A 23,459-nucleotide genomic window follows, 5' to 3' on the forward strand; every position below is an offset into this window, starting at 1 on the left:
CTGAATTTGGGCATTTTCCGTCGTGATGCAGGTTAATTTGGGCTTTTCTGGACGCGCAAAGTGCTGTTTTCTGAGCGCTCTGTGTTTAAACCTGCTGCTGCTTTTTTTAGCTACAAAGTTATGAATAAATCAAGAAATCTGTGAATGTTATTTTTACCTTTATTGCAAAATGTCTACAGCATTAATCCCTCTTGATGTACTTGACAAAAATAATTAGAATACAGTTAGTTGGTATTTAAAAGATGCGTTGGGGCCTGAGGAGAGCCTGGAGGAAAGGAGCCTGTGAATGAAAAAGCAAGTTCTGCACTGTTGCCATCAAAGAGACAAACCTGTAGCAGACCTGCGACACAAAAGGTTTTTCAGTCCCGTCACAAGAATTGGCAGCGCAATTCAGTGTGTAAGATCTTAGTTTAAATGAAAGGCCAGTGTCTAAGGCCCTGTCCACACGGCAACGGATTCAGGTGAATCTGATAAAATTGTTTATCGTTTCGGCCTGGCATCCACACGGCACCGGCGTTTTGGGTGCCCCAAAACGAAATCTTTTGAGAACGGGTTCCAGAGTGGAAAAATCTGGCAACGGCGCCGTTGCGAAGTCGTCTGGATGAGTAGAACGGATTTGTTTACGATGACAGAACAACCACATGACAATCCCGCCAGCAAAAATGGGGAAGAAAAAGGAGCGATCTCACCTCTTCAGATGTTGGTTTAAGTCCGACAATACATTCCTCAAAAAGGGCGTAGAAGAACAAAGTAATCCATCAACGTGTAGCATTCAATTTATTCCAGACCATTAAAGAATTCCAGAGGATCTCAATGTTGGTGTACCGGCTTCCATCTACCCCCGTTCATTCCTCTCTCTCTCCATCTACCCCCGTTCATTCCTCTTTCCGTGTCTCCATTCAAAAAATGAGCACGTGATTTAAAGGGACTATATCCATAAGATAGGGAGTGAGAAGGTGTGTGCGTGTGACAGTGACAGGGAAGAACCTAGGCTCATGCTCGCCCTGAATTTCTCTTAAAGTGAAGGCAGAAGAACGTTCCGTGCCTGGCCAGGCTTTCTATGTATTAATTTACATAGACGTTTTAATATGAAATATAAATAAGTGTCTTAGACAATAGATACTATTTTACGCTCCTGATTAATAATCAAAACTTTGTGGCTGATGCTACAGAAGAAGGGGTTTATGCGCATGCGTCTACTTCTATTGTTCTGGTGTCTCCAATGGGACCGTCTTACAGCACACGTAGAGGTGTGGCATGTGTATTGCATCGTTTTCAGCAAGCGTTGCGTTGCCATATGTACCTGATATTTTATTGATCCGTTGCCCATGTGGACGCGATATTATTTTTTTAAAAAAATCTCGTTGTCGTGTGGCTGTAGCCTAAGACGATCATCAACAAGAGGACCAAGCTCCAAGTCACTGATTCCACCCACATTTACACAACTGTGTGCATTTAAGATGCAAGCTGTACCTTAAATACACACTGTTGTGTCCTGAATAGCTCTTTTATTGAGTCTTACCTGATTTTAAATCATATGAAACTAGGTATCAGAGAGATGTTGCAGTTGAGGTCAGATAACGTGGGCTATAGGGCTACTTTCAGGTTTTTAAATGATACAGGAATTATTAGGAGAATTTAGCACAATAGGGTAGTAAACATTCTGGTTCACACTCCAGTCCAGAAGGTGGCGGTAAAAAGCTGTTTGCCAACTGCCATAAAAGAAAAGAAGGAGAAAGAAGATTTACCTAACGTAGAAATCCCGCTCTGGTCATTGGTACACGAGTCTCGCTCCTCCACGAAATCATGGCATGCCGATCACTGTTGATGGAGAATTTGTGCTCTGCGCGAGGCTTACGGCTAGTTCGACGAACCTGGAACAACATGGGAATGGTGCGTTTTTTTTGCGTCAATTACGAGAAATGCATGCTAATTCTCGCTAATTTCAGTGTTTTTAAAGAAGAAAGTCAAGACATTGGGTTCTATGCAGCTAAGTTTATTTAATCAACATTTCGGGGTTTTTTTTGGTAGCGCGTTTTGGGCTCTTGATCTTAATTTGGGCGCCTGCGACGTTATCTGTCGCACGTTTCGTGTAATTGAAAGGTCTGGTATGTGTACACTTCCACGCCAACTGTCGTAGTCGAGATGATGAGTCGCTTGTGGCAGAGTTGATGAGTAGAACAAATAATCCTTAGGTTATTTGTCAGTGTTGATTGTCTATGACTTTTGAGTAGAATGGCAAAAGAATAAGTTAGTTCTGATTTAAGATTTAAAAAATAATCTGCTGTGTTGAGTCAGAAAAGTCACAAAGTTGACCCCTGAATCTCAGTAAGGTTTGTGTTGGAGAAATTCTCCCAGGTCATTTGTGAAATTTTGAATATTACTGTGTGTAAAAGTGTGTAGAACTCGTTCTTTGTTGGTTCGCAGCCTCGCCTGGAATTTACCGAAAGGGAGGGAGGCATGGGAAAGCATGCAAATAACAGACCATCCTGGCAGTCATAATGATTCATTAGAGAGTATTGTGGGTGTTGTAAGTAGTTGACCATATACATTTTTCCTAAACAGATTTTGACTTCAGCAGTCTGAGTGATATTTTGAGTCTCTGAGTCTCTGGAGCGCTGATATTTTCATGCGTGTTTGATTTTCTTGGCAGTGAACTATGTAGTGTAAGTGTTGGAGTCTGCACAACTAGTAGCAAGAATGGCGATGAAAAACAGCCGATGAGAGAGAGGAATCAAATGCATCTCCTGGTGTGTGCAGCAAATCCCTGAATCCAGTTTCTCAGCCAGCTGTTTGTGTTGGAGAACGAGGACAAAATGTAAAAACGATAACGCTTTGTCATGTCGTACCCAAACATTAAAGCAGACGTGATATTGTTCCTGGTAGCAGCAGTTGTTCATTGCTGGGTCTCCTGTTCTCTTTGCAGAACAGACAATCCTCACTTGAGCGCATCTTCTCAACCAATCCTTCCTCCACAGAAATGAGTTGGTGACTCATGGTTTCACTTGTTCATACCAGATTCGCACCCTGTGCATAAACTAATACTACAACCTTTAAAGCTTTAGTGTAAATTGAGTCAGAGGAAGAGAAATGTGCTGTAAAACGTGATTGTGTTCCCGGGCTGCTGTGAGTCATCCTGGGAAGCCTGTAACGTTAATTCGGAGCCCTCAGGTTCTGATTGGCAGGAAATTTCGAATCGTACGCCAGCTCAAGTGTGTCCAACATAATTGGCTGTCCTCCTTTCAGGCACAAAGACTTGTCCCTAACATTTCGGTATGATTTGTTCCACCGAGCCGCAGGCGTAATAACGGAGAAGGTTTTCTTGGATAACCAGCCTCGGAGAGACAGCGATGCATGATCATGGTAAAGCATGAAACCTCCAGTGGTACCAAGGTGAACCCTTGGGTAGTTGTAGTTTGATAGCTAGTGTTTTTAATAGTGAGTTATGATGTTTCAACTAAATGTGATTTCAGGGCTGCTACAGGAAACTGTGTATCTGTGGTGTTATTAGTTCTAGATTTAGTGTTGTGTGCCTTTTTTATATATAATATAAATAAATAAATAAATAAAAAAAGCCTGTGCTGTAAACCATTGCAAACGTTTCACTTGCATAAATGGTGATGTCTTATGGCCCTTTTCCACTACCCTTTTTCAGCTTACTTCAGCCGGACACGGCTCGCGTTTCGACTACCTTAGAGCAGCACGACTCAGCCCTGCTCAGCCCCCAAAACTCGCACGGTTTTGGAGTGGGGCTGAAGCGAGCCGAGTGGGGCTAGGGGCGTGAGCAGACACTCCCCTGTGCACTGATTGGTGAGGAGGAGTGTCCTCACATGCCCACACACGCCCCGCGAGCAGGCTGGGATCTGTAAACACCGTAAACCCGGAAGAATAATAATTACGAGAATTTCTGAAGCCTTATGCGCCTCGCCTCATCTATACACTCTTGCCAGTATCTGCTGGCGTTGTCGGTGACAACAAGCCACAGCACCAAGACCAGCAACACTAACGACTCCATGTTTATTGTTTACTATCCGGGTCGTGAGACTAATTACCACTTAAAAGATCACTGATGTCACTGTTTGCGCCGCCTAACGACATCACGTGACGTCCACCCACTTTCGCTAACTCCACCCAATGTGTCCACCCACTTCCAGCCAGCACGGTTCAGCGTGGTTGTAGTCGAAATGCAACTCCAACAGCCCCGCTCAGCTCGGCTCAGCCCAACTCAGCCGCGTTGGTAGTGGAAAAGCGGCATTAGAATATACAGGAAAGAATGGTGAAGATACTTTTTTTTTTTTTTAAATTAAAAAATGTGCGATTACACTTATGTGGTTGCAGAGTCTGAATCAGAGCAAAATTTGATACTTTGAGTTCGCTTATTTGATGTAGTTTATCTCACTGTGTGTAATTAAATGACTTCAGACAAAAAAAACGGTTGAGAGACGTATAGGACTGAAAATGAGCACAACTCATTCATTGGTCAGAAATATGACGGAAAAATGGAAACGAACCAAATACAGACCTCATCAGTTGCGTGAAGAATTTGTCACTTGAGCATAGAAAACATGGAGTGGTGCTCAATACGTTTTCTAGAGGGGTATTGAAATTAATCTGATGCTCAAAGTGTTTTAAACTTTTTTTTTTTTTCTCTCTTTTTGCTTGTTGGTCCAAATCTCTCATGCAGCTCTGTCAGAGGAAATATTTCACCTGCAACCCAAAATACACAGCATGTCCGCTTCAATTCAGGATGCACGATGATACCAAATGTGAATAAGATTCGCCTTTCGGGAATGGGGGGGGATCTGAATTTGGATGCGAGTCTTATGAGCCGATAGGAATGCTGATGACGGGACTGCGAGCTATTTATTTGGAGAATGATGGAAGAACTGAATGATTGCTAAATAGTGAGCACCCTGGACCTTCACTGTACATCTGGGGTGGAAACGTGTTCACTCCATTCTCTGTGAAAGTACAGCTATCAGAACAAACTCTGTGTAGATGCGTAACACGACTGGATCACGTGATCAGTTAGTTGAAATGTGACTGAAAAGTGTGTGGATCTGAGTGGGAGAAACCGAAATGTGTTAACTACATGCAAAAAAAGGTGCTTTTGTGTTTGCATGAACAGACCAGCGATCGGTGATAAAAGCACAGTGGAGGATGTGCCGTGTGTCACCATTTCGTATTTTATTTCATTTAACTATAGTACAATATACTTTTTATTTATGCAGTTGTATCACTCAGGTTAACTTGTCATTTATTTGGATTTTTTTTAAATTAGACTTTAGTTGAGGAGAAAGGGCATAATTTGTACACGGTGGATTGGACTGGTTTGTCGAGTGTCTGATAACGTCAGTGTGAACAAAACTAATCCCAGATTAGTGGAAGTAGTCATAGCGGTTTCAGAGCCCAGTGTGAAGAAATGATTACACGAATCCCTTTTTCCTTAGTCTTGGATTATGATTGCGTCTCGTCATTTATGTCCAGCAATCTGACACTTGCGTTGTTCAGGCACATTTCACAAAATGGTCTTTAGTTTAAATATATTTGCAGTGTGGTGTTTTTTTTTGTTTTTTGTTTTTTTTTAAATATATAAATGACGATGAGGACGTTAAAATATTTTATTTACCTATTTATTTTCAGTGTGCCATTTTTATCTATCAATCTAATCTAAAAGGTAATTCCCAAATCTAAAATCAGGTGCTGAATCAGTGTTTGTGGATTTGCGTCTCATTTATTTTATTTGAGTTTGAGTCATTACTTTTGCAGTTCTGGTGGATAATGAATGTAAGATTTCACAATAGGGTTTGGGGGATATGACGAAAATGATATTGTGATTCTCAAGCAGTTTTTGTGTGACGTGTATCATGTTGTAAAGGTTTTACGAATAATTTCCTAACAACGTAGTAGTGTTGCATATTTAAAGAAAAAATGGTTTTGATTTGTTTTATTTAATGTCTACAAACATACAAATTTTTTTCCCACATTTAAAAAAAAAAGTTATCTGTAAAAAAAAAAAAAGCTTTATTGTTTTAATTAATTGTTTACATTTTTTAGTTTTAAATTTATTTAAAAATTTTCTGCAATTTAAAAAAAAAAATTTTACATTTAAAAAGAGGAAGTTAAAAAAACTCTGACTTCCAGCAATTTTAATTGCTTTAAATTTATTTTTAATAGCAAACTTGTAGATTGCGATAGATGACTTGCAACCATGTGATCAAAATGTGTGACGTCATGAGCGTTCGCCATGATGGTGGATATACAAAGCAACTAGGATGGCAGCTGCTGAAAGTGTCTGTAAACAATACTGAATTTTCTCAGTATTGCCATGATTTGAACAGTTGAGCGAAGATGGATATGTGTGGTTTTGACCTATATTAATTAAAAAAAAAAAAAGTCAGACTTTTCTGGAGATGAGATGCTTCTACTGACCATCGAGTACCCAGATATCTGGTTCGGCTGCTGAAGAACCAAGTCCGACCTTGGATGAAACGTAGCCCATTTTCTGAGTGGGTGCCCAGTCTGGATTGTGTCTGTTGTATAATTTTGCTGGCACTCCTAGAAGCGAAATGGTAATACACGTGTTAAAATAACGACCGAGTGAACCACGGCAAGTGAACGCTTATTTTGTAGCAAAATTCTAGCAACGTGAAATAAAATTCATGATATTATCGAGAAAAAATGATTACTGCAAACACGAGTCGTTTTGGTTTTAGCCTCTGTTAGATCTAGCCTGGGAAATCCCATGCTGCTTTGCACAATCGTTCCGATCTGAAAAGACAGCATGGAAACTATGGTCTTAAGGCTCGCCTGAGTTAGGGAGCCAATCAGAGAGTGGGGAGGGGTGGAAAGACGGTGACGCGTACTACTCGACAAACGGAAGCTTGTAGTTTATTTGAGACTGTTTACGGATCACGTTTAACATGGCGGCGAGCGATACGAACCAAACTTTCGATCAAGCTTTGTCTTGCACAAACGGCAGTAATCGTTCGGTGCCATTGTTTTCCTATTTTTGTTTTGCCTTCTCTTTCTCCTTCCTTCTCTTCTTCGCCTCTTCGTCGCTCTAACTACGTCACCGGGTACAACTGCCATGATTGGCCATGGGCTACGTATACGCCAAATGATACATTCGCAACGTCCAATAAACGGCCATTGACAAATCGTAAACCACACCTCCCCTACGAGAAATTCAATAGGCGGATTCCAGACCATATTTCACTTGTGATATGGTCTGGTGTTAACCAGACTGTTGTTCAGCCGTGCTCGTCTCCTCTCCGTACTAAGCCTCAGAGTTTCCTCGCCCTCTTTCCGAATCACGGATGGAATTCTAAAAAATCTGAATGTGCCACGAGTACTGTTGTGACTACAACCGTATACAGCACAAAGAGATGGCATAGCTAAAAGAACGCTTAAAGCAGTGGAAAAACGGAGTTGCACACGCGTGACTGTTTTGTATGGAATGTCGTTTGACCCCGCGTTTTTTATTTTTTTTATATATATCCACCAACATGGCCGGCATCCAGGTTTCTATTTTGCTTAGACGTCACTTGCAAGTCAAGGATACCCATCATATCACAAAAGTCTATTGTAGAATAATTCGTCTTGATTTTGTCATGTCTGTTTGCTCACAAACTGCCAGCAAAACAGTGATACTTTAATATCTACAGAAATGATTGAGGAAAATGAGATTTCAAAATAAAAAAAAATAACATTTTATCATTTTAAAGATGAACTAAATTTTGACATCAGTTGCTTCTTGTTTGTAATTCTTAAAGAAATAATACATCATGGTGTCTGATAACTCAGAAAATTGTCATATTGTGGCAGTTTAACACACTATCAATGTTATATTGCCATATCGGTTCCATTTCACTCATTTTGCATCTGTGTTCTTATTTTTAAATATACACTCTGAAATTGAGAACAGATGTTCCTTATTTTTACACCAAGTATGAGGTGTGAAAACGTGTCTGAAGGTATCCATTTTTACGTCTTGTTCCACTTTTTATTTTGTGGATAAAGAAACTTGTAATCCTTCTGTATTTGATGCATCACGATAGACTATCCATCACGATATTTTAGCCAGGCTTGTGAGGTTGTGTATAATATGCCCTCATCAAATTGTGCTCCCGAATAATCACTGTCTGTTGTTTTGAGGGGGCGTGGCCAGATAGATGTAACATGTACCATGTGCGTGTTGCATCATCGCAGCTGTAAAATACCGTGGTTATGAGTTGGCTGTAGCTGCATTTGCTAGCATTATCATTTAATCGTTTTTCTTAAATTAGCTGTTGACGAGGTCGGAATGCTTGTTAGTCTGGACTGTCGATAAATGGTAATGAGTTCTTCGCTGTAACTAAGACCATACTAAAATGTAAATAAAATTCTATAAACTATACGTGTGCTGTGCGATGAACAGTAGCGGAGATGCTGATTTCATTCTTGTATAGTGAAGATGTCTGAAGAACAGCACGCTGGTTCATTTTCTTAATTTATCCTAGATGATGACTTGTAGGGAAAAGTGAAGACGAAGGTGTGGCTTTGTTTGTGCCGTAACAACAACAAGGGAAGCTTATTTATGTTCAGGGTTAAATACGGATATGAATGGAGCCTTCTGTCCGTACCCTGCATTCATTTGGTCTACGTTTTCTGAAAATTACGTCTACGGATGAAATGGAGTCGAACCAATAGAAATCGTGGGGTTCAAGCAAGACAGAACGAAGATGTTTTTAAAATGATGCAACTTTTTGAGCAAATGTAATGATTTTATAGTAAGAAATTTTAAGCATCTGTATGTTACTTTTCCATCAACACCACTGCCTCTGCTTTTGCCTCTTTCTTAATCAATACATTAATGCAACCTCCTCCACTGTTGCCATGTTCATCAAACTTTTGACTCTGGGTTGTCCTGTAGTGGATGTATTGCATAACGTCTGTTCCGGCGTGAAGGACACGTGGAAGTACGGTGGCGGTGTGGGACGTAAATAAGCCCCAAGATGCATCATAGAAAAATGTTTTGTTGTACTGAAGTTTATTAAGGTGCATATAGGACACAAACCAGATGAAAAACTCAAATGCATATTATAAAAAAAACAATTTTTGTCAATCTTAAAGCTGCAGACACATGGTCTTCTGACAGACATTTAAATTGCCCAATTCGATAGTCATCAGTGAATCCCGTTTTGATAATTCCAAACCTAATCCTGGTGGATAATTTTAAGTTTTGATTTTACTTTTCTGACAAATTTAACATGCGAGTTTCATTAAAGGCTGAGAGAAATGTACCCCTTTCCCCCTTGGATAATAATAGTACAAGTCCCGACAATATGAACTTATCATTGAAACCCACGTCGTAAATGTCGGGAACATTCAGAATTTGTCGAGTTTAAATTTCCTGCCAAGGGAATCCCAGTACCATTGTCTCCATTATTAGCTGGCTTTGGCGTGACATCACAAGTGTGAGTGGTTTTATAGACCCTTCCCGCATGATGTCACCGTGCTGCGAGATTTCGGTAGTCGCCATATTGGAAGACCAAGTACACATCTATGCAAGTACATACATACATAAAACAAACTACACCTGAAATGTAGCCAGGGCCGGTTCTGCCCTAATCTGGACCCGGGTGCAACATCGTGCAAACCCCCCCCCCCCCCCAAAAAAAAAACACCAGTCTAAATCAGGACAACCAGTGTTCAAACTACGGGGGTACTCGGGGGATCCGAGATCCCCTGAAACAGACAGGAGATCCCTTGAAAACATGATTTGGGAAATGTTGGGGGGTCTCTAAAATATTGGCAAAATGATGTTTATTGACATAGCAATCGTGTGTAACGGGAAGCATTTGCATATCCGAAGTGTTGTGTTTTACATCAAAGATAAAATAAACCGATATGACAACGACTGCTGCTGCCAGGTTGGTTGTTGAGTAGCCTGACTGTTTTTTTTTTTGTTCTTGCGTGTGGTATCATTGTTGACGCGAGGTTGTTTTTTGAACATGCCAATGCGGACACGATTTCCCCTGATGAGTTATGACTTCAGACGCGATGCGTGTGTGGAGGTGTGGAGTCCGTGTGATATGTGCACAAGATAGGCTTCTCATGTGTTTGGAGATCCGCGCTCCGAGACAAGCGCAAGCACCCCCCCAGGAAAAAAAAGGGACCCCCCGAAAATATCGGCATAGTTCGAACACTGAGGACAACCATCACATAACTATAAACATTTTATATCAACTATTTTAACTAAATGGGCTATAATAAATAAGCCTGCAGGCAGCCACGGCGGGCTGCCTCAGAAAAGTAACCATTCAATGACACAACTGAAAGCCTGCAGCCACGGCGGGCTGCCTCAGAAAAGTAACCATTTGTCCTACCTTAACTCGTTTTGCTTTTTCTGCCTCCTTTTTTGTATTTTCGACCCTGCGTTTATTTTCTTTCCTTTTCTGAAAACCCGATTTGGTCTTCCAATATGGCGCAGGGTTTGTTTACTTCCGGTTTCCGGTGACGTCAGTGGGAAGGGTCTATAGGCGGTTTTTCTACTGACCTCAACACAGTGTAGCTTCTGTCCAACTATCTGCTAGATTACATTCATTTTGACGGAAACTTGCAACAGAACATGATCTAGAAAGAGAGAAGTCGTTAAACTACAATCTATGGCTGTTATGGAGAAGGGGAAGGAAAGCGATGTATCGCTGCCGGGTGCAGCAACACAAATGCTATGGAGGGAATGGCCCTGTTCCTTTTCCTGAAAGATAATCGCTAATTAGTGAAAACTTTGCTACAATGAACTGCAAAGCATTTTGTTTCCAACATGCTGTAATGCTACTAACTTGAGGAATGCATCTTCAACTTCCAGTCTTCCAAACTCCTTAAGGTGCAGAGGTGAGCTCGCACCAGGGCGAATAACATCCCGAGGCGCGGTCGTAGCGGGCCGTGCCTGTGCTGGTTTGCGAGGGCATGGGGAGAGGGACGTGCCTGCGAAATTTCAACTCGCTGCGAGCTTCCCTTGCTGTGAATCGTGTAGAAAATTGAAGCGCGGAGTAGAGCTCGCACCAGGGCGAATAAAGTCCTGAGGCGCAGTCCTACTGGGCCGTGCCCATGCTGGTTCGTAGGGGATCGTGTAGAGGGAGGTTCCTGCAAAATTTGGCTTTGCTGGGACCTCTGGTGGCCAAGTTATGGGCGTTTAAAGGCCGGCTGAAGCCGGTCATCGGCACTGACCCCCGCTTGAATCTGTATGGTTCGATACCACTCTTTTCTTCCCTATCGCTGGCCTCTTCTGTCAGTACGTCGTCATCAACTTGAACTGATGAAAAACTGCTAAAACTTGAATTTTTTCCCTCACTAAATTCCTGCTTGCTTTAGTTGCTCATGTTGTTGGTAGCCAACATACACTCGACGTCACGCGGCTCTCATCTGCTACTTCCGGTTGCTTGGCGGGTGGTTCTAAAAGGGCTAAATTTACTTGGCTTTTGTCTGTGAATATATCCGCTACCGTGCGGTTTAGAGAATAGTTGCCTCTGTCCAGGGACTCAATAAACCTTGCTGAGTTTAACTGCTATTCTGTTTTAGTGCAAAAAAACACATTTCTCTCAGCCTTGAAGGTTATTTATAACGAATCGGTAGTGGATGCTGATTAGATGACACTTCTGTACTGTCCAGAACAATGTATTGCTTCTTTACTGAAGACGAAGAATATAAAAACACAATCCTAGCACGATATCTATTCTCGGTTTAGGCTTAACCTGGTAGGACTGTGGGAAAGGCTCCCCCCCCCCTTCCCTCTTTCCCCCTCCCTTTGTTTTTCCAGTTGTTTTAGGGTGGAGGTAAAGGACGAGGAACCCAAGTTGTGTCTTCGAGTGCATTAAGTCACAGCAGCACAAGATAACCAAACTTTCACCCAAACTGCAGTTGTGTGTTTACCGGTGTGTTTGTAGCCAGAACTCTCCATAACTGGAATATTCCTGTCCTGTCTGTGAGCCGAGCTGGAGGAAAAACAACCCATCTTGCTTTCAGAGCATTGATGAGGTAATAAGCCTCTCTTGCGTGACTCAGCCTCTCCCTGACTCTATCTCCATACGCGTTCTGTGTCTCCATCTGCCTCTTGGGCACTTCCTTTCATCCTGTCAGCTTTTTTGTTTGTTTGTTTGTTTGTTTGTTTTTTTTGTTGATGCGCATATATATCCCAGAAGCAGAGTGGAGAGCAGAAAAGTATGACTGACTGTTCACCATCCCACCATCTGAGCTCTACATGCTTTTAATTATTCTGCCTGCAGATGGACTCTTTGCTGACCACACCCACCCTTGTTGCCTTACTCACTTCTTTTTTTTTTTTTTTTTTTGGTGGGCCAGCTCTTCCTCGAGTCTTTTCTGTGGAAATGCTTTCATGGAAGACCCCTCCCATTTAGTGTCTTTTGGTTTGACCACTGCTCGGGTATAAACGAGCGGCAGCTTGTCATATTTTGTCCTTCAGCTTAATGGAAGGAATTGCTCGATCTCCTAGATGATACGAGACAGATAACCGAGCGAGCAGTCAATTTGATAGTGTGTGTGATCTTGGAGTTCTGAAAGGAGGCCAAAAAAGTGTATATAATGTTGGTTCTCATGTGGTTGATGGGACACGTGTCTACCGGACACACACTTCCCCATGCTGGTATAGCAGAGCTTGTGGGGGGGAGATGCTGAATTATTTACACATGGCTGTCTTTTAACTGCACAGAGGAACTCAGTGGCCTGCCTTTTCACATTTTGTGTGTGTGAGAGAGAGAATAAATGTGCTTTTTACTTGCAATGCATATGAATTATCATGGATTTTATTATTAGTTGTACATGTGAAAATCCATCATTGACGACATCTCGTGGGTTTCATTTCCCTTTTATTGTTGCTGCTTTAAAGCCAACTGGTGTCAAGATGATGGCCGATGCTTCCGATGGATGGTATAATATGTTCATTCAGTCATTCCAGGAGGTGTTAAATCATATCCATGCTTAGCAATATGGCTTAGAATCCTATAGTAACACTTTTTTTCTTAGATATATTAAAGGATTTTTGTTTATTTCTGAATACAGGTAGAAGCAGCATAACCCAGGAAAGGTCCACTGAAATGCTGTATAACGTCTGTGTGTTAGAAAAGGAAAACTGAAGTGTTAAATTGGATCACATTACATTTAAGGTCATTATGGGCTCCCATGCACACTATTGTCAAAGTCACTCGTAATTATGGAGATCAGCTCTGCTGTGTGCCTGAACTGCTGCTCCTCCAATCACAAGAGACTCTGTGGGTCAACAACTCACTCGTGTGCGCGCACATGCGCACACCTACACACCTGCATTCGCTGGAGTGCTGCATATAGTGTGTGTACAGGATGTTATGCTTTGGGGGTAGTGCCTTGGCAGGTGTGTGGAGGTCAAGGACGTGGCTCGGCGAGGGGAGGGACAAACCCGCTGATCAGCTCGTCTTGGTGCTTACTGTAATTCCACTGAGGCTCAGGGCCTAAATATTGCACGTTCCATCTCCAGGCAACACGCCTACAGGGCTGGACCTCGTGGCCCACGTGAACTTTGTCACGAGAGCCCTTTTGTGTTAATTAACTGGCTTTGCTGGACGAGAAGCCCTATTAGTATCAGGGCATGAGTTTTGTCATCCAGTCCTATTTAAAAATAGAAACCGTTTGGTGTCAGATCATCTACTGCTGCATTGTGGTCTCTGAGTCAGGGTGTGCACTTGAGGTGATTTGGCATGAGCCTGGTAATAATGAAGTCAAACATGGTCACTGGTTCATCAGACCCATCACGAATAACTGACCAGTTTTGAGTTTGTTCTGCTTTAAGACTGAACAGAAAATAATTTTCACTTCATCAGGACAAACCAGCATAAATGGCACAAGTTGGAAACTAGTATTACCGTTGCTCATGATGAAATCAACCAGAAATAGGGTTTAATGTTATGGTTTAAAAATAGTGACAGTATGAGATCCTCATCTTAAAACTTCGCTTTTGTGGCTTTATGAAATTAAAGGACCATCTTTGGACATTTGTGTTTAGAACAAAAAGACAAAAGATTTAATCCAGTCACGATATTTTCAGAGATCGAATTTTCTTTCAAAAATGCATGGTGTTTTATCTTATCGTTCTGAAGCTGAAAGCGAGACTAGCTGTGAGGAAAGGCTGGTTTGCTGAGCCAAAAAAAAAACTACCTAGACTCAAATCTCAACACTAAGTACAAGAGAGAACGCGGTCAAAAGCATCTTGAAGACACCCAGTCATCCAATCATTCAGAGATATCCTGAGATGCATAGGAGGGCATCATGTTTGTAGTGTGAACATGAAAGTGTCTTGGTGCGTCCTCGACAGCAACAAAGGATCAACATGGCACTAAATGTGAACATGTAATCATTTGCCAGACTGTTTTTGATTTGTTTATTTGGAAATGGCGCTGAACAGTAAAGCGGTCTAATGATGAAAGCAGCTCCTTTTTATCATTTCATTCATCATCTCCTCTGTCATTTGATTCATAAATTTCATTCACAGATCAAAAATGATTAACAGCCCATAACGGTGTATGAGAGATGATTCATGGAATATTTCTGCTGAGAAATAAATGCGTAGTAGTAATAAATGGAAGTGATGGCTTTCCTTCAGCAGAAATGACGTACGAAATACCATCAATGGCGTTCACTAGAAACGTGTTCGTAATACCAGCCGTGAATGGCGATGTCTCATCGGTCTAGTTGTGATCTGATCTCTTGAGATGGATGTTAATACCAGATGTGAACAGAGCTGAAGGTGGTGGTTGTATGATTTATCGCAAGTCCTGAGGGAAGGGATTGGGAAGTCTTTTCATCTGGACATGAAAAGGGATGAGAACCACTCGAGCTAGATTTTTTTTGGGGGGGGGGGGCAAAAAAAATGGGTAGATGGTATAGGGCTGTGCCGATAGACGATGCCATCGTCCATCGACGATGGTGGTCATCCATCACGATGGAGAGCCACCATCGTGATACCACGCCCCCTCCTGTCATAAACATGCATATATCATCTGGGCCAATATAACCTAAAAAGTTATTTTTTTGTTAGTTTGTTTAGTTAGTTAGTTAGTTAGTTTTGTTTAATATATAAATATATTATATAACATATAATTATATATAAATACATAATTATATAAATCATTATAAAGTAATATCCTATTACCGCTTGTTCACGTAGGCTATGGTGCAGGGACGTGCTAGTGAACATAACATGTGGTTACACAAATACAGTATGCTACTAATAAATTTTGACTTCATTTTTTAGCCTACACTATACTTTTAATGTAAAATTTGTCATGTTGTTCAAACAAATAGCCCCTATTAACGACTTCAGTCGGGAAATATTGCACCTTATCAAACGGCAGTGAAGCGCAGACTTCGGCAGAAGTCAAATAACTTTAATCTGGTAAATAGGCCTACTTTCAGACTCAAAATGGTCCACTCTAAGCCATACTGTCAAACCAAATAGAAGAATGAAGGTGATTCTGACCAATGTAAAGACAGTAAAAAAAAATATTAAATCATGATTTTAAAAGCTGGTGCAATAATTCAAACACTAATAAATTTGAAAAATTAGCGCGTTCAAGTGCGCACTAAAGGCCGAAACGCATCTTCAATTGATGTGTAAATAAACAATGAGTAATAGCTTAAGTGTAGTTTCTTCTCATAGTTTGAATACTAGTCTTTCATTGTTGGAGCTGATTAATATCTTGCCGTGATCAGTGAGTGCTCGGGGAGGTTCATTTCCACCTACGCTTTGCGCAGCTCAGCTGTGCGCAAACGCAGTGTTGACTGCTTGGCAAACTCCAAACGCTCGGTCTGTACCGGCCCTCTGTTGCGCAAGCGAGTTGGTTATGGCCAGGTTCAAATTGTGCCCAAAACAACTTAACCACGGCCATTTCAATTGCCTGATGACTGCGACAATATTCGCCCCGTTGTCCGTTGTTATGCAGGCGATCTTTCTCTCCTCTATTTTCCATTCGGCAAGTGTCTCGCGCAATGCCTCTTCTAAATTGTCCGCTGAACGTGTCTCTGGCATGAAACTCGTCTGCAGGCATTTGGACTGCATTGCCCACTCTCGGTGCACATAATGTACGGTAACTGACATGTAGGGCATCATGTTGCAGCTGGACCACATATCCGTTGTCAAGGCCAAATATTCCACATCACCTAGCGCTTTTTTTTTCTTTATGTGCCAAAGCTTCGGATGAGTGTCTAATACTTTTAATAATAATAATAATAATATATTTAATAATGTGGTATTAACCCCCCCCCCCCCCCCGATATGATCGTCCATCACGATGTTTGCACTGTAAACATCGTCGATGCCAATTAAGGGGACATCGCACAGCCCTAAGATGGTAATAGACAAAGATAAATGCATTTTAGATGTTTGATCTTATGTATGCTATAACTCTCTGCTAACGAGAGAAAGTAGTGTATTGGTATGATGTGCAAATGTTTTTGTCCCCTTTTTTCCGATGTGTTCATGAGGTAACTGGTTGTTAAAATGTGTTCTCTGGTTAAATAGTTGTTTTATTACTCTGCAGGTGGAGTCCTTCATCTTGGACCAGGAGGATCTGGATAACCCAGTGCTAAAGACGGCGTCAGAGCTGCTCCTATCCAGTGCAGCTGACGGAGCTGACCTCAGAACAGTAGATCCAGAGACACAAGCGCGACTGGAGGCGTTACTAGAGGCGGCAGGTACGTCTCTTTGTGTCTCAGCCCACCATCAGCCGTGTGTTTTTATAACAGCAGCGCTGACACAGTTCTCACGCCTGCCTGCCTGCCTGTACTCACCTGTTTTCTAGGTTATTTTCAAAGCAAATTAGTGTTGCTGTGTTAAGCTGTTGCTCTGTATCCTTGTTCAAGACTCAAAGGCCAGAATTGACGTATAAATTACTTTCCTGATTTTCATGTTCAGTCACTTTATCTTGGAAAACCTATGGTCTCACCAGCCACGTTAGCAGATTGGGCTGTAACGAGTCGTCTCTGTTAAATAGCGCACTTTGTTGACGGTGTACATATAGGCTACAGTAAAGCAGCTTTCTGTGAAAACATGCTGCGTGTGTATATTAGGACTTGACCCCGGGGTAAAACAAAGACGCAGTGTGGGTGTTAGTGATGTGTCTATAGGAGGCTGAACAGGCTAGAGGTGATGGAGATAGAACTACACAGACCTAGTGAAAGGTGTATTTTTAGCATGCAACTTTTAGTGCTTGTGTTTGCATTCAAGCGTGTTGTGAATTTATTTACGTGTGGTGAAGCTGTGATTAGCTAGACGAGGCTCAGCGTGTTGGGTCTGACGGGTTAAGCGGTACGGGGCGAGCCTGCTCCCGTGAGCTGACGGGGAGCTCAGAGCTGCACCAGGGGAGATTAAGAGGAACAATAGATTTCAATACAGCAGCCTCGGCTCTGATCATGACTCAGCAGTGGCATTTAGTAAACTTGCTGGAAGTGTGTATCTGTGTACATGTAATCCTCTGTGGCCGTGTAGAGTCTTGTGTTGTGTCCTCCTCATTCCCCCATATAGTTTCTTCAAGTTGTGGTGTTCATGACGTGTGCGTGTCTGTCTGTCAATATAGTGGTCAACCCATCCAACAGCAGTGTTAAGTTACACACGTATTTAGTTCTTTCTACTTGGCGGACCCACGTTTGTACCTGGACGGTGTTGCGAGCTGCTACGTTATTCGGTGGTTTGGAAATTTCCTCCTTGTTTATTTAAAGGTCATAGGCAACAGTCGGAGGTGAAACATAGAATATCAACTTTTATTGTCTAGAAGAACGACCCAAAAAAGCAAGTTCAATCTTCCTAGTGTCTAATTTGCACCCTAAAATTGAATAAAACAGTTAAAATATACTGTTTTGTCCAATTTCCAAAGGTTTGTTTACATCTCACTTATGCGCACTTTCACCGCCAGGGGACCGTCGTCGTGACGTCATTTAAGCCAGACTGGGAGCAGTTCTGTGTTTACTTGTGAACCGAGCACACATGTACGGACTTTGGTCGTGAGAGGTTGTGTAAAATGTCTGATAGCGATTTTGAAGTCGGAACTCTCCAAATTGAATATCGAGAGGTGAAACCGTAGGTATATGTATGAACCTATGGCCGTTGCGAAGCAATCTGTGAATGTGGCTCACTGGTTTGACCGTGCTGTCTCGGAATCGGACAGCGACTTGGCCGACTCTGATCGCGGTGACCCCGGACCTCAACAAGACTCGTGCCCAAACGATTTATCCTGCTAGTTATGATAAATTCCTACTGTCGTCATAATACTAAACAAGAGCCTTTTTGAAGAATAATTAAACCGCCCTCCCTAGTGGATATAGGGAACGATTACTGGACAGTGCGCCGGTAGGCCACATTAGCCTGCCATCCGCGGCATTATACTATTTATAGACTATTCTAAGCGAGGAAATATCCCTTTGTCTTATTTCCACAATGATTGTAAAGGATCCCTCAGGATTCTTGGCTTGTCAATTGCAAGCAAAAGTAAAAATATTTACCTCCAATCTTTTCCTTTTTGCTTGAGCGTTGCTGCTCCATTTCTTCTTTGACTGCTTGATTTTCCCCCGCCGCCCACACAGTCCACTCTCTGCCTCGTCTCCTCTTCCAGAAAAAGCCAACCTTCTCGCTCCGCCTCTTCTCCTTTCTCGGAAAAAGCCAACCCTCTCGCTCCGCCTGTTTTCCTCTCTCGGAAAAAGGTAAAAACTTCTTCCTGAACCGGTCCCGTTGTTAGTTCACTGCACAACAATAAGGCATGGTTTTTCTTTGGAAATTCCTGAACGCACGTCTGCACTCAAGCCAAACGGCAATGTAAGTAAACGGAAGTGGACTCGACTCAAGTGGTTTGTCTTGAATGACGTCACGCGCCGAGTGGTCATGAAAATAGCCGAACAGAAATTCGTCGCGATCTGCGCTAACTTATTTTAATTATTACTTATTAACAATACTTCTTGGGACCAGAAGAAAATTACGGAGGGTTTTTTAACATATCAAGTTTCAAATGTGCATAAAACTTAAAACCGTTGCCTATGAGCTTTTAAGTAGATGTCAAACAGCTTATCTTCCTGTCTAGGGTTCTTGACGAAAGCAGAAATATAGAAATATTTTTTTCAGTGTTTTCTGTAGACACATCTGATTTGGTTTTATCAGGGTCCAGAGATTATAAATCAGACAAGCTGCATATAATTAATCAGTGAAGAGTTGTATACGAGAGTGATTTTAAGTGGCTGTAGTAAGCGTTTTGAAACTCCAGCTCTTGTGTCCTAGATCATAAACTTTAATCCTGATGCTTGTTTACGGTGAGAAAGATGAAGAAATATGGTACGTTTGGCCTTTAAGTCAACTAAGAGTTTAAGATTATGATAAGAGAATCCGAGGTTACGTTAATAGCAAGCCAAGCTTCGGATACACACAGCATGAAAGTTATGATTTTCATATTTGTGACATCCGCTCTCGGATGACTTCAAGTGACAGAAGTTCATTTCAGGCCCTGTACTGCTGAATATGCGTCTTGTGTAGGTTTAAATCACTTCTTCATTTCAGGTTGTCATGTTCCAGTTTTGCTTGTCATATTGTCTGAAAACAGTTTTGCGTTTAAGATGCCAAGCTTGAAGGTTAAATTGTTCAGTAGCAGGGAAGAAACAAGTGATCTCACAATCCTGGTTGGTTGCTGTTGTCTTTTTTTTTTTTTTTAAATATTTATACACGGTAAAGCCTTACAGTTTAGTCTGTAGCTGTGTAATGACGTTTGTTGTATGTAATTAAGCTCACCAGTTCCCAATTTTTTATAATCTTGTGTACTCCACCACGCTGCATGGTTTTGGACATGACTAACCAGTGTTGGTGTCTTCCTGTGTGTTTGTGTGTGTGATTGTGTGCTTGTGCGACTTGGGCGTGCACTAACTCTGGATGCCTTTGGCCTTGAATGCTGTGTGTTGCTGGCGTGTGGCTGACGCTGCAGGCATTGGTAAACTGTCCACTGCCGATGGCAAAGCCTTCGCAGATCCTGAGGTGCTGCGCCGCCTGACGTCATCGGTGAGCTGCGCACTGGACGAAGCCGCCGCCGCCCTCACACGCATGAGGGCCGAAAACACACTCAACGCCAACCAGGCAGACAAGTAGGCATCTCCTCTCTCTTATATACTTCATTACTTCCAGTGCTTTGCTTTTATTTATTTTTACACAATCAAAATTGACTTCCCCCAAAGACACAAGTACAACAAGGGAACTGATGATTATTTTTCTATTTGAAATCATTGTACTGATCATTGGGCCACTTGTCAGCGTGTATCCAAAGTATCATTGTTGGTTGTTATTTTCTCCATTTTTAAAGTTGGGATTTTGGAAGAGAAAGTTGCAATGAAATCGTCTCCCCAAATGCAAGCACCTTTTTATATAGAGCCAGTGATTTTCCGCTTCAAAATCTGGCCTTTTCTGTTTCGGACAATGAAAATTCCGTTTCACAATTTCAGTTCAAAATTGTTCTGTTTGGCTCCAGTTTAGTAATTCTGGCTGGCATAATTTTGCTTGGGTTTCAAAGTATTGCATCTCTAGACACAAATGGTCCTTTGCATGATGAAGTCATTCATTATAATAAAACGATTACACTGACAGTAGGCTGATAAATTGCATTAATGAGAAAAATTAAAGTGGGATCACAGATTGAGACAACTCAAAATACTTGACATACTGATAACAGATAAATCAAGAAACTAGGATCACAGTTAACTAAAAACTAGTGCTGTCAAAAATGTCGCGTTATTAACGCGTTAACTTGACTCAATTTTAATGGCGATAATTTTTTTTATCGCGAGATTAACGCTCTGTGACATGATGTAGGTTTTTCATAAGCTTTTGAAACTGCCAGGAACTTGGAACAGAGACTTTGCTTAGAAAAACGATAGCAACTAGACTGTAATGCCACGCCACGCACAGCCAGAGTCCTCTGCCCTCCCCCGAAGAGCCACGGTGCTCGGCTTAGGTTTCGTTTTCCCATCGGCGGCTCCAGCCCCACTTTGCAGTGGCTGTGACAAGACGTGTTATGCTCTGCAATAAAAAAAAACCCAAAACATTGGTACAACCAGTGTTCGAACTATGCCAATATTTTCGGGGGGGGGGTCCCTTTTTTTCCCTTGGGGAGGGAGGTGCTTGCGCTTGTCTCAGAGCGCGGATCTCCATCGCGCGCTCACTTCGGATATGCAAATGCTTCCCGTTACACACGATTGCTATGTCAAACATCATTTTGCCAATATTTTAGAGACCCCCCAACATTTCCCAAATCATGTTTTCAAGGGATCTCATGTCTGTTTCAGGGGATCTCGGATCCCCCGAGTACCCCCGTCGTTCGAACGGTGAGCAAGCCCATTCACTTTTTTATGCTGATAAGAGAATTGCATGGTTTTTCATGTGACAAAAATGTGTGATTAAATTGCGATTAATCGTGAGTTAACTATGACAGTCGCGACATTTAATCGCGATTAAATATTTTAATTGCTTGACAGCACTACTAAAAACCCATCTCATATATAATATATGCAATATAATAGCATGTATAATATCGCAATATAATGAGTACTGATAAATCAATAGGGATAAATTAATATTCAGTAATACTTACTGAGCCTGTAATGACAATACTCATAACTGACTGTTTAAAAATATTACTCCATATCCATCTTTTTTTAGTACACGACAAATTCATGAAACAGTGTTTCCTAACAAAACACAGAACACACTCTCAGACAGACTAGAATAGTTTAACTTTGATTGTAATGACAGTCCTGAATATTCCTTGCAGATCAATCATTGAGCGCTCTGAGTATCTAGAAACGCTGCTCGATATCGCCATTATGATAGAGCATCATAAGTTGTTTAGCGTTGGTCTCCGTGAGACTGAATCTTCTGTCATTTAGAAGATGTTTATGAAGCGTGTGTTTTTTGGATTTCAGGTGGTCCTTGCATGTGTCAACCCTGACGAAATCAATGCTGTGGTCACAAAACTTACAAAATAAAATGTCCTTGTCAGTGTAGAAATCGTCTTGAAATTGCTTCTCGTGCTCAGAAGCTGTAACTCTACTGATAGGATGCATTCGTTTCTTTTTCGCGGTCACCATTCTGGTTGCGAATCTGTAAACGAGCAGCTCATTGGCTGGCTAGGTGTGCCACAAGCCAGTCACAATCACCGACAAAGCTGCCTTGACCGGAAAGGCATGTCTGCTTGGGCGTTAATGGCAGTTACGCAGAAGCCTTCTGCGGCAGTTACACTTTGACACACGAGCAATGTTGAAAAAAATGAATACAAGCGCGGATATACTAAAAAAAAAACACCATTATTTCCAAAAATTCCGTTCGGCGGTCAAAAAATCCGTTTCACTTTAAAAAATTCCGTAATTTCTGTCCGTTTTTTCCGCGATCACGGAAAATCATTGGCCCTGTTTATACAACCCCTCATTTGGAATTGGGATGCATTAGGATTGCTTTTGTTTAAATCGGTAATATGGATGTGTGACAAATTAAACGGATAAACAACATACACCGCTGCAAGCTGTCAGAGTAGCTTCAATGTCCCTTGACTTGGATTCTGCAAGTCACTGGAGCGATGAACACCGTTCTAACAAAGGATAGTCTCTCGGTTGGTGGTGGGATGATGATGATGATGATGATTGAGGTGAATGCTGTCCAAATCTCCCACAGGTTTTCAACTGGGTTGAGATCTGCTGACTGACAGCCATAGTATATGATTAACATTGGTTAGCTGTATTAAAAACGGTGTCATTCAGTGAGCCCTGTACATGGTCTCCTGGAAGAGACCACGCCCATTACGATAATTGCTGGGTTTCATGTGTCGTCACATCCACCTCATTAGTTATTCAAAACTTTAGCTGGTGGTCTACCAAAGCTCAGTTGACGAACCGTTTGTACAGAGAAGGTGCATTGCTCGCATGAAAAATGCCTTACGCTTGCGTTGTTTTAGGTTATTCGAATCGATCAAACCATGAAACTGAGGTTTCTTCAGGGTTCCCTGTGAACTAATATAAAGGTGAGCAAACAGGATTTCACAAAGACGTCGAGAAAGGTGGCTTTTGAACCGCTTACTGAAATCGAAGGGAGCGGAGTCGAAGCATGCTCGAGTTTGCAGTGATCACTTCGTGAAAGGTTTGTATCTCCCTCTCGGCTATATCCTTAGTGTTTTCCAAGTACTTGCTATGTGTCATTATTTTACTGCGTGTGTTTTTTTTTTTTTTTAAGTCATGAAGTGCTAAAGTCCCCCACTGTTTTTGTTTACTCCTCACAAAGTCCATATGCATGAAGGTTGCGACAAAATTCTTCCCCAGCCGTACAGTTACAATGCGCCGTGATCACTTCTCCGTCTTGTTTAACTAAGATCCAGGTCTTTAAAGGGGTTTCTGATGATCTTTGTGAATGATTTACC

The 23,459-nt window shown here is 41.8% G+C and overlaps 1 protein-coding gene across 4 annotated transcripts in view; it reads left to right on the top strand.

Moving 5' to 3' along the window:
* The window catches only part of ankhd1 (ankyrin repeat and KH domain containing 1), a 72,515-nt gene that overhangs the window by 11,844 nt on the left and 37,212 nt on the right, over positions 1-23,459 (top strand). For all 4 annotated transcript variants that reach the window (XM_060936354.1, XM_060936353.1, XM_060936355.1 and 1 more), the window contains exons 2-3: positions 16,572-16,725; positions 19,989-20,145. In XM_060936354.1, coding sequence (XP_060792337.1) covers positions 16,572-16,725; positions 19,989-20,145 — 311 coding nt within the window. The remainder of the gene's footprint in view (positions 1-16,571; positions 16,726-19,988; positions 20,146-23,459) is intronic.

This window comes from Neoarius graeffei, chromosome 12, assembly GCF_027579695.1.
Source record: "Neoarius graeffei isolate fNeoGra1 chromosome 12, fNeoGra1.pri, whole genome shotgun sequence".
Classification (NCBI taxonomy): domain Eukaryota; kingdom Metazoa; phylum Chordata; class Actinopteri; order Siluriformes; family Ariidae; genus Neoarius; species Neoarius graeffei.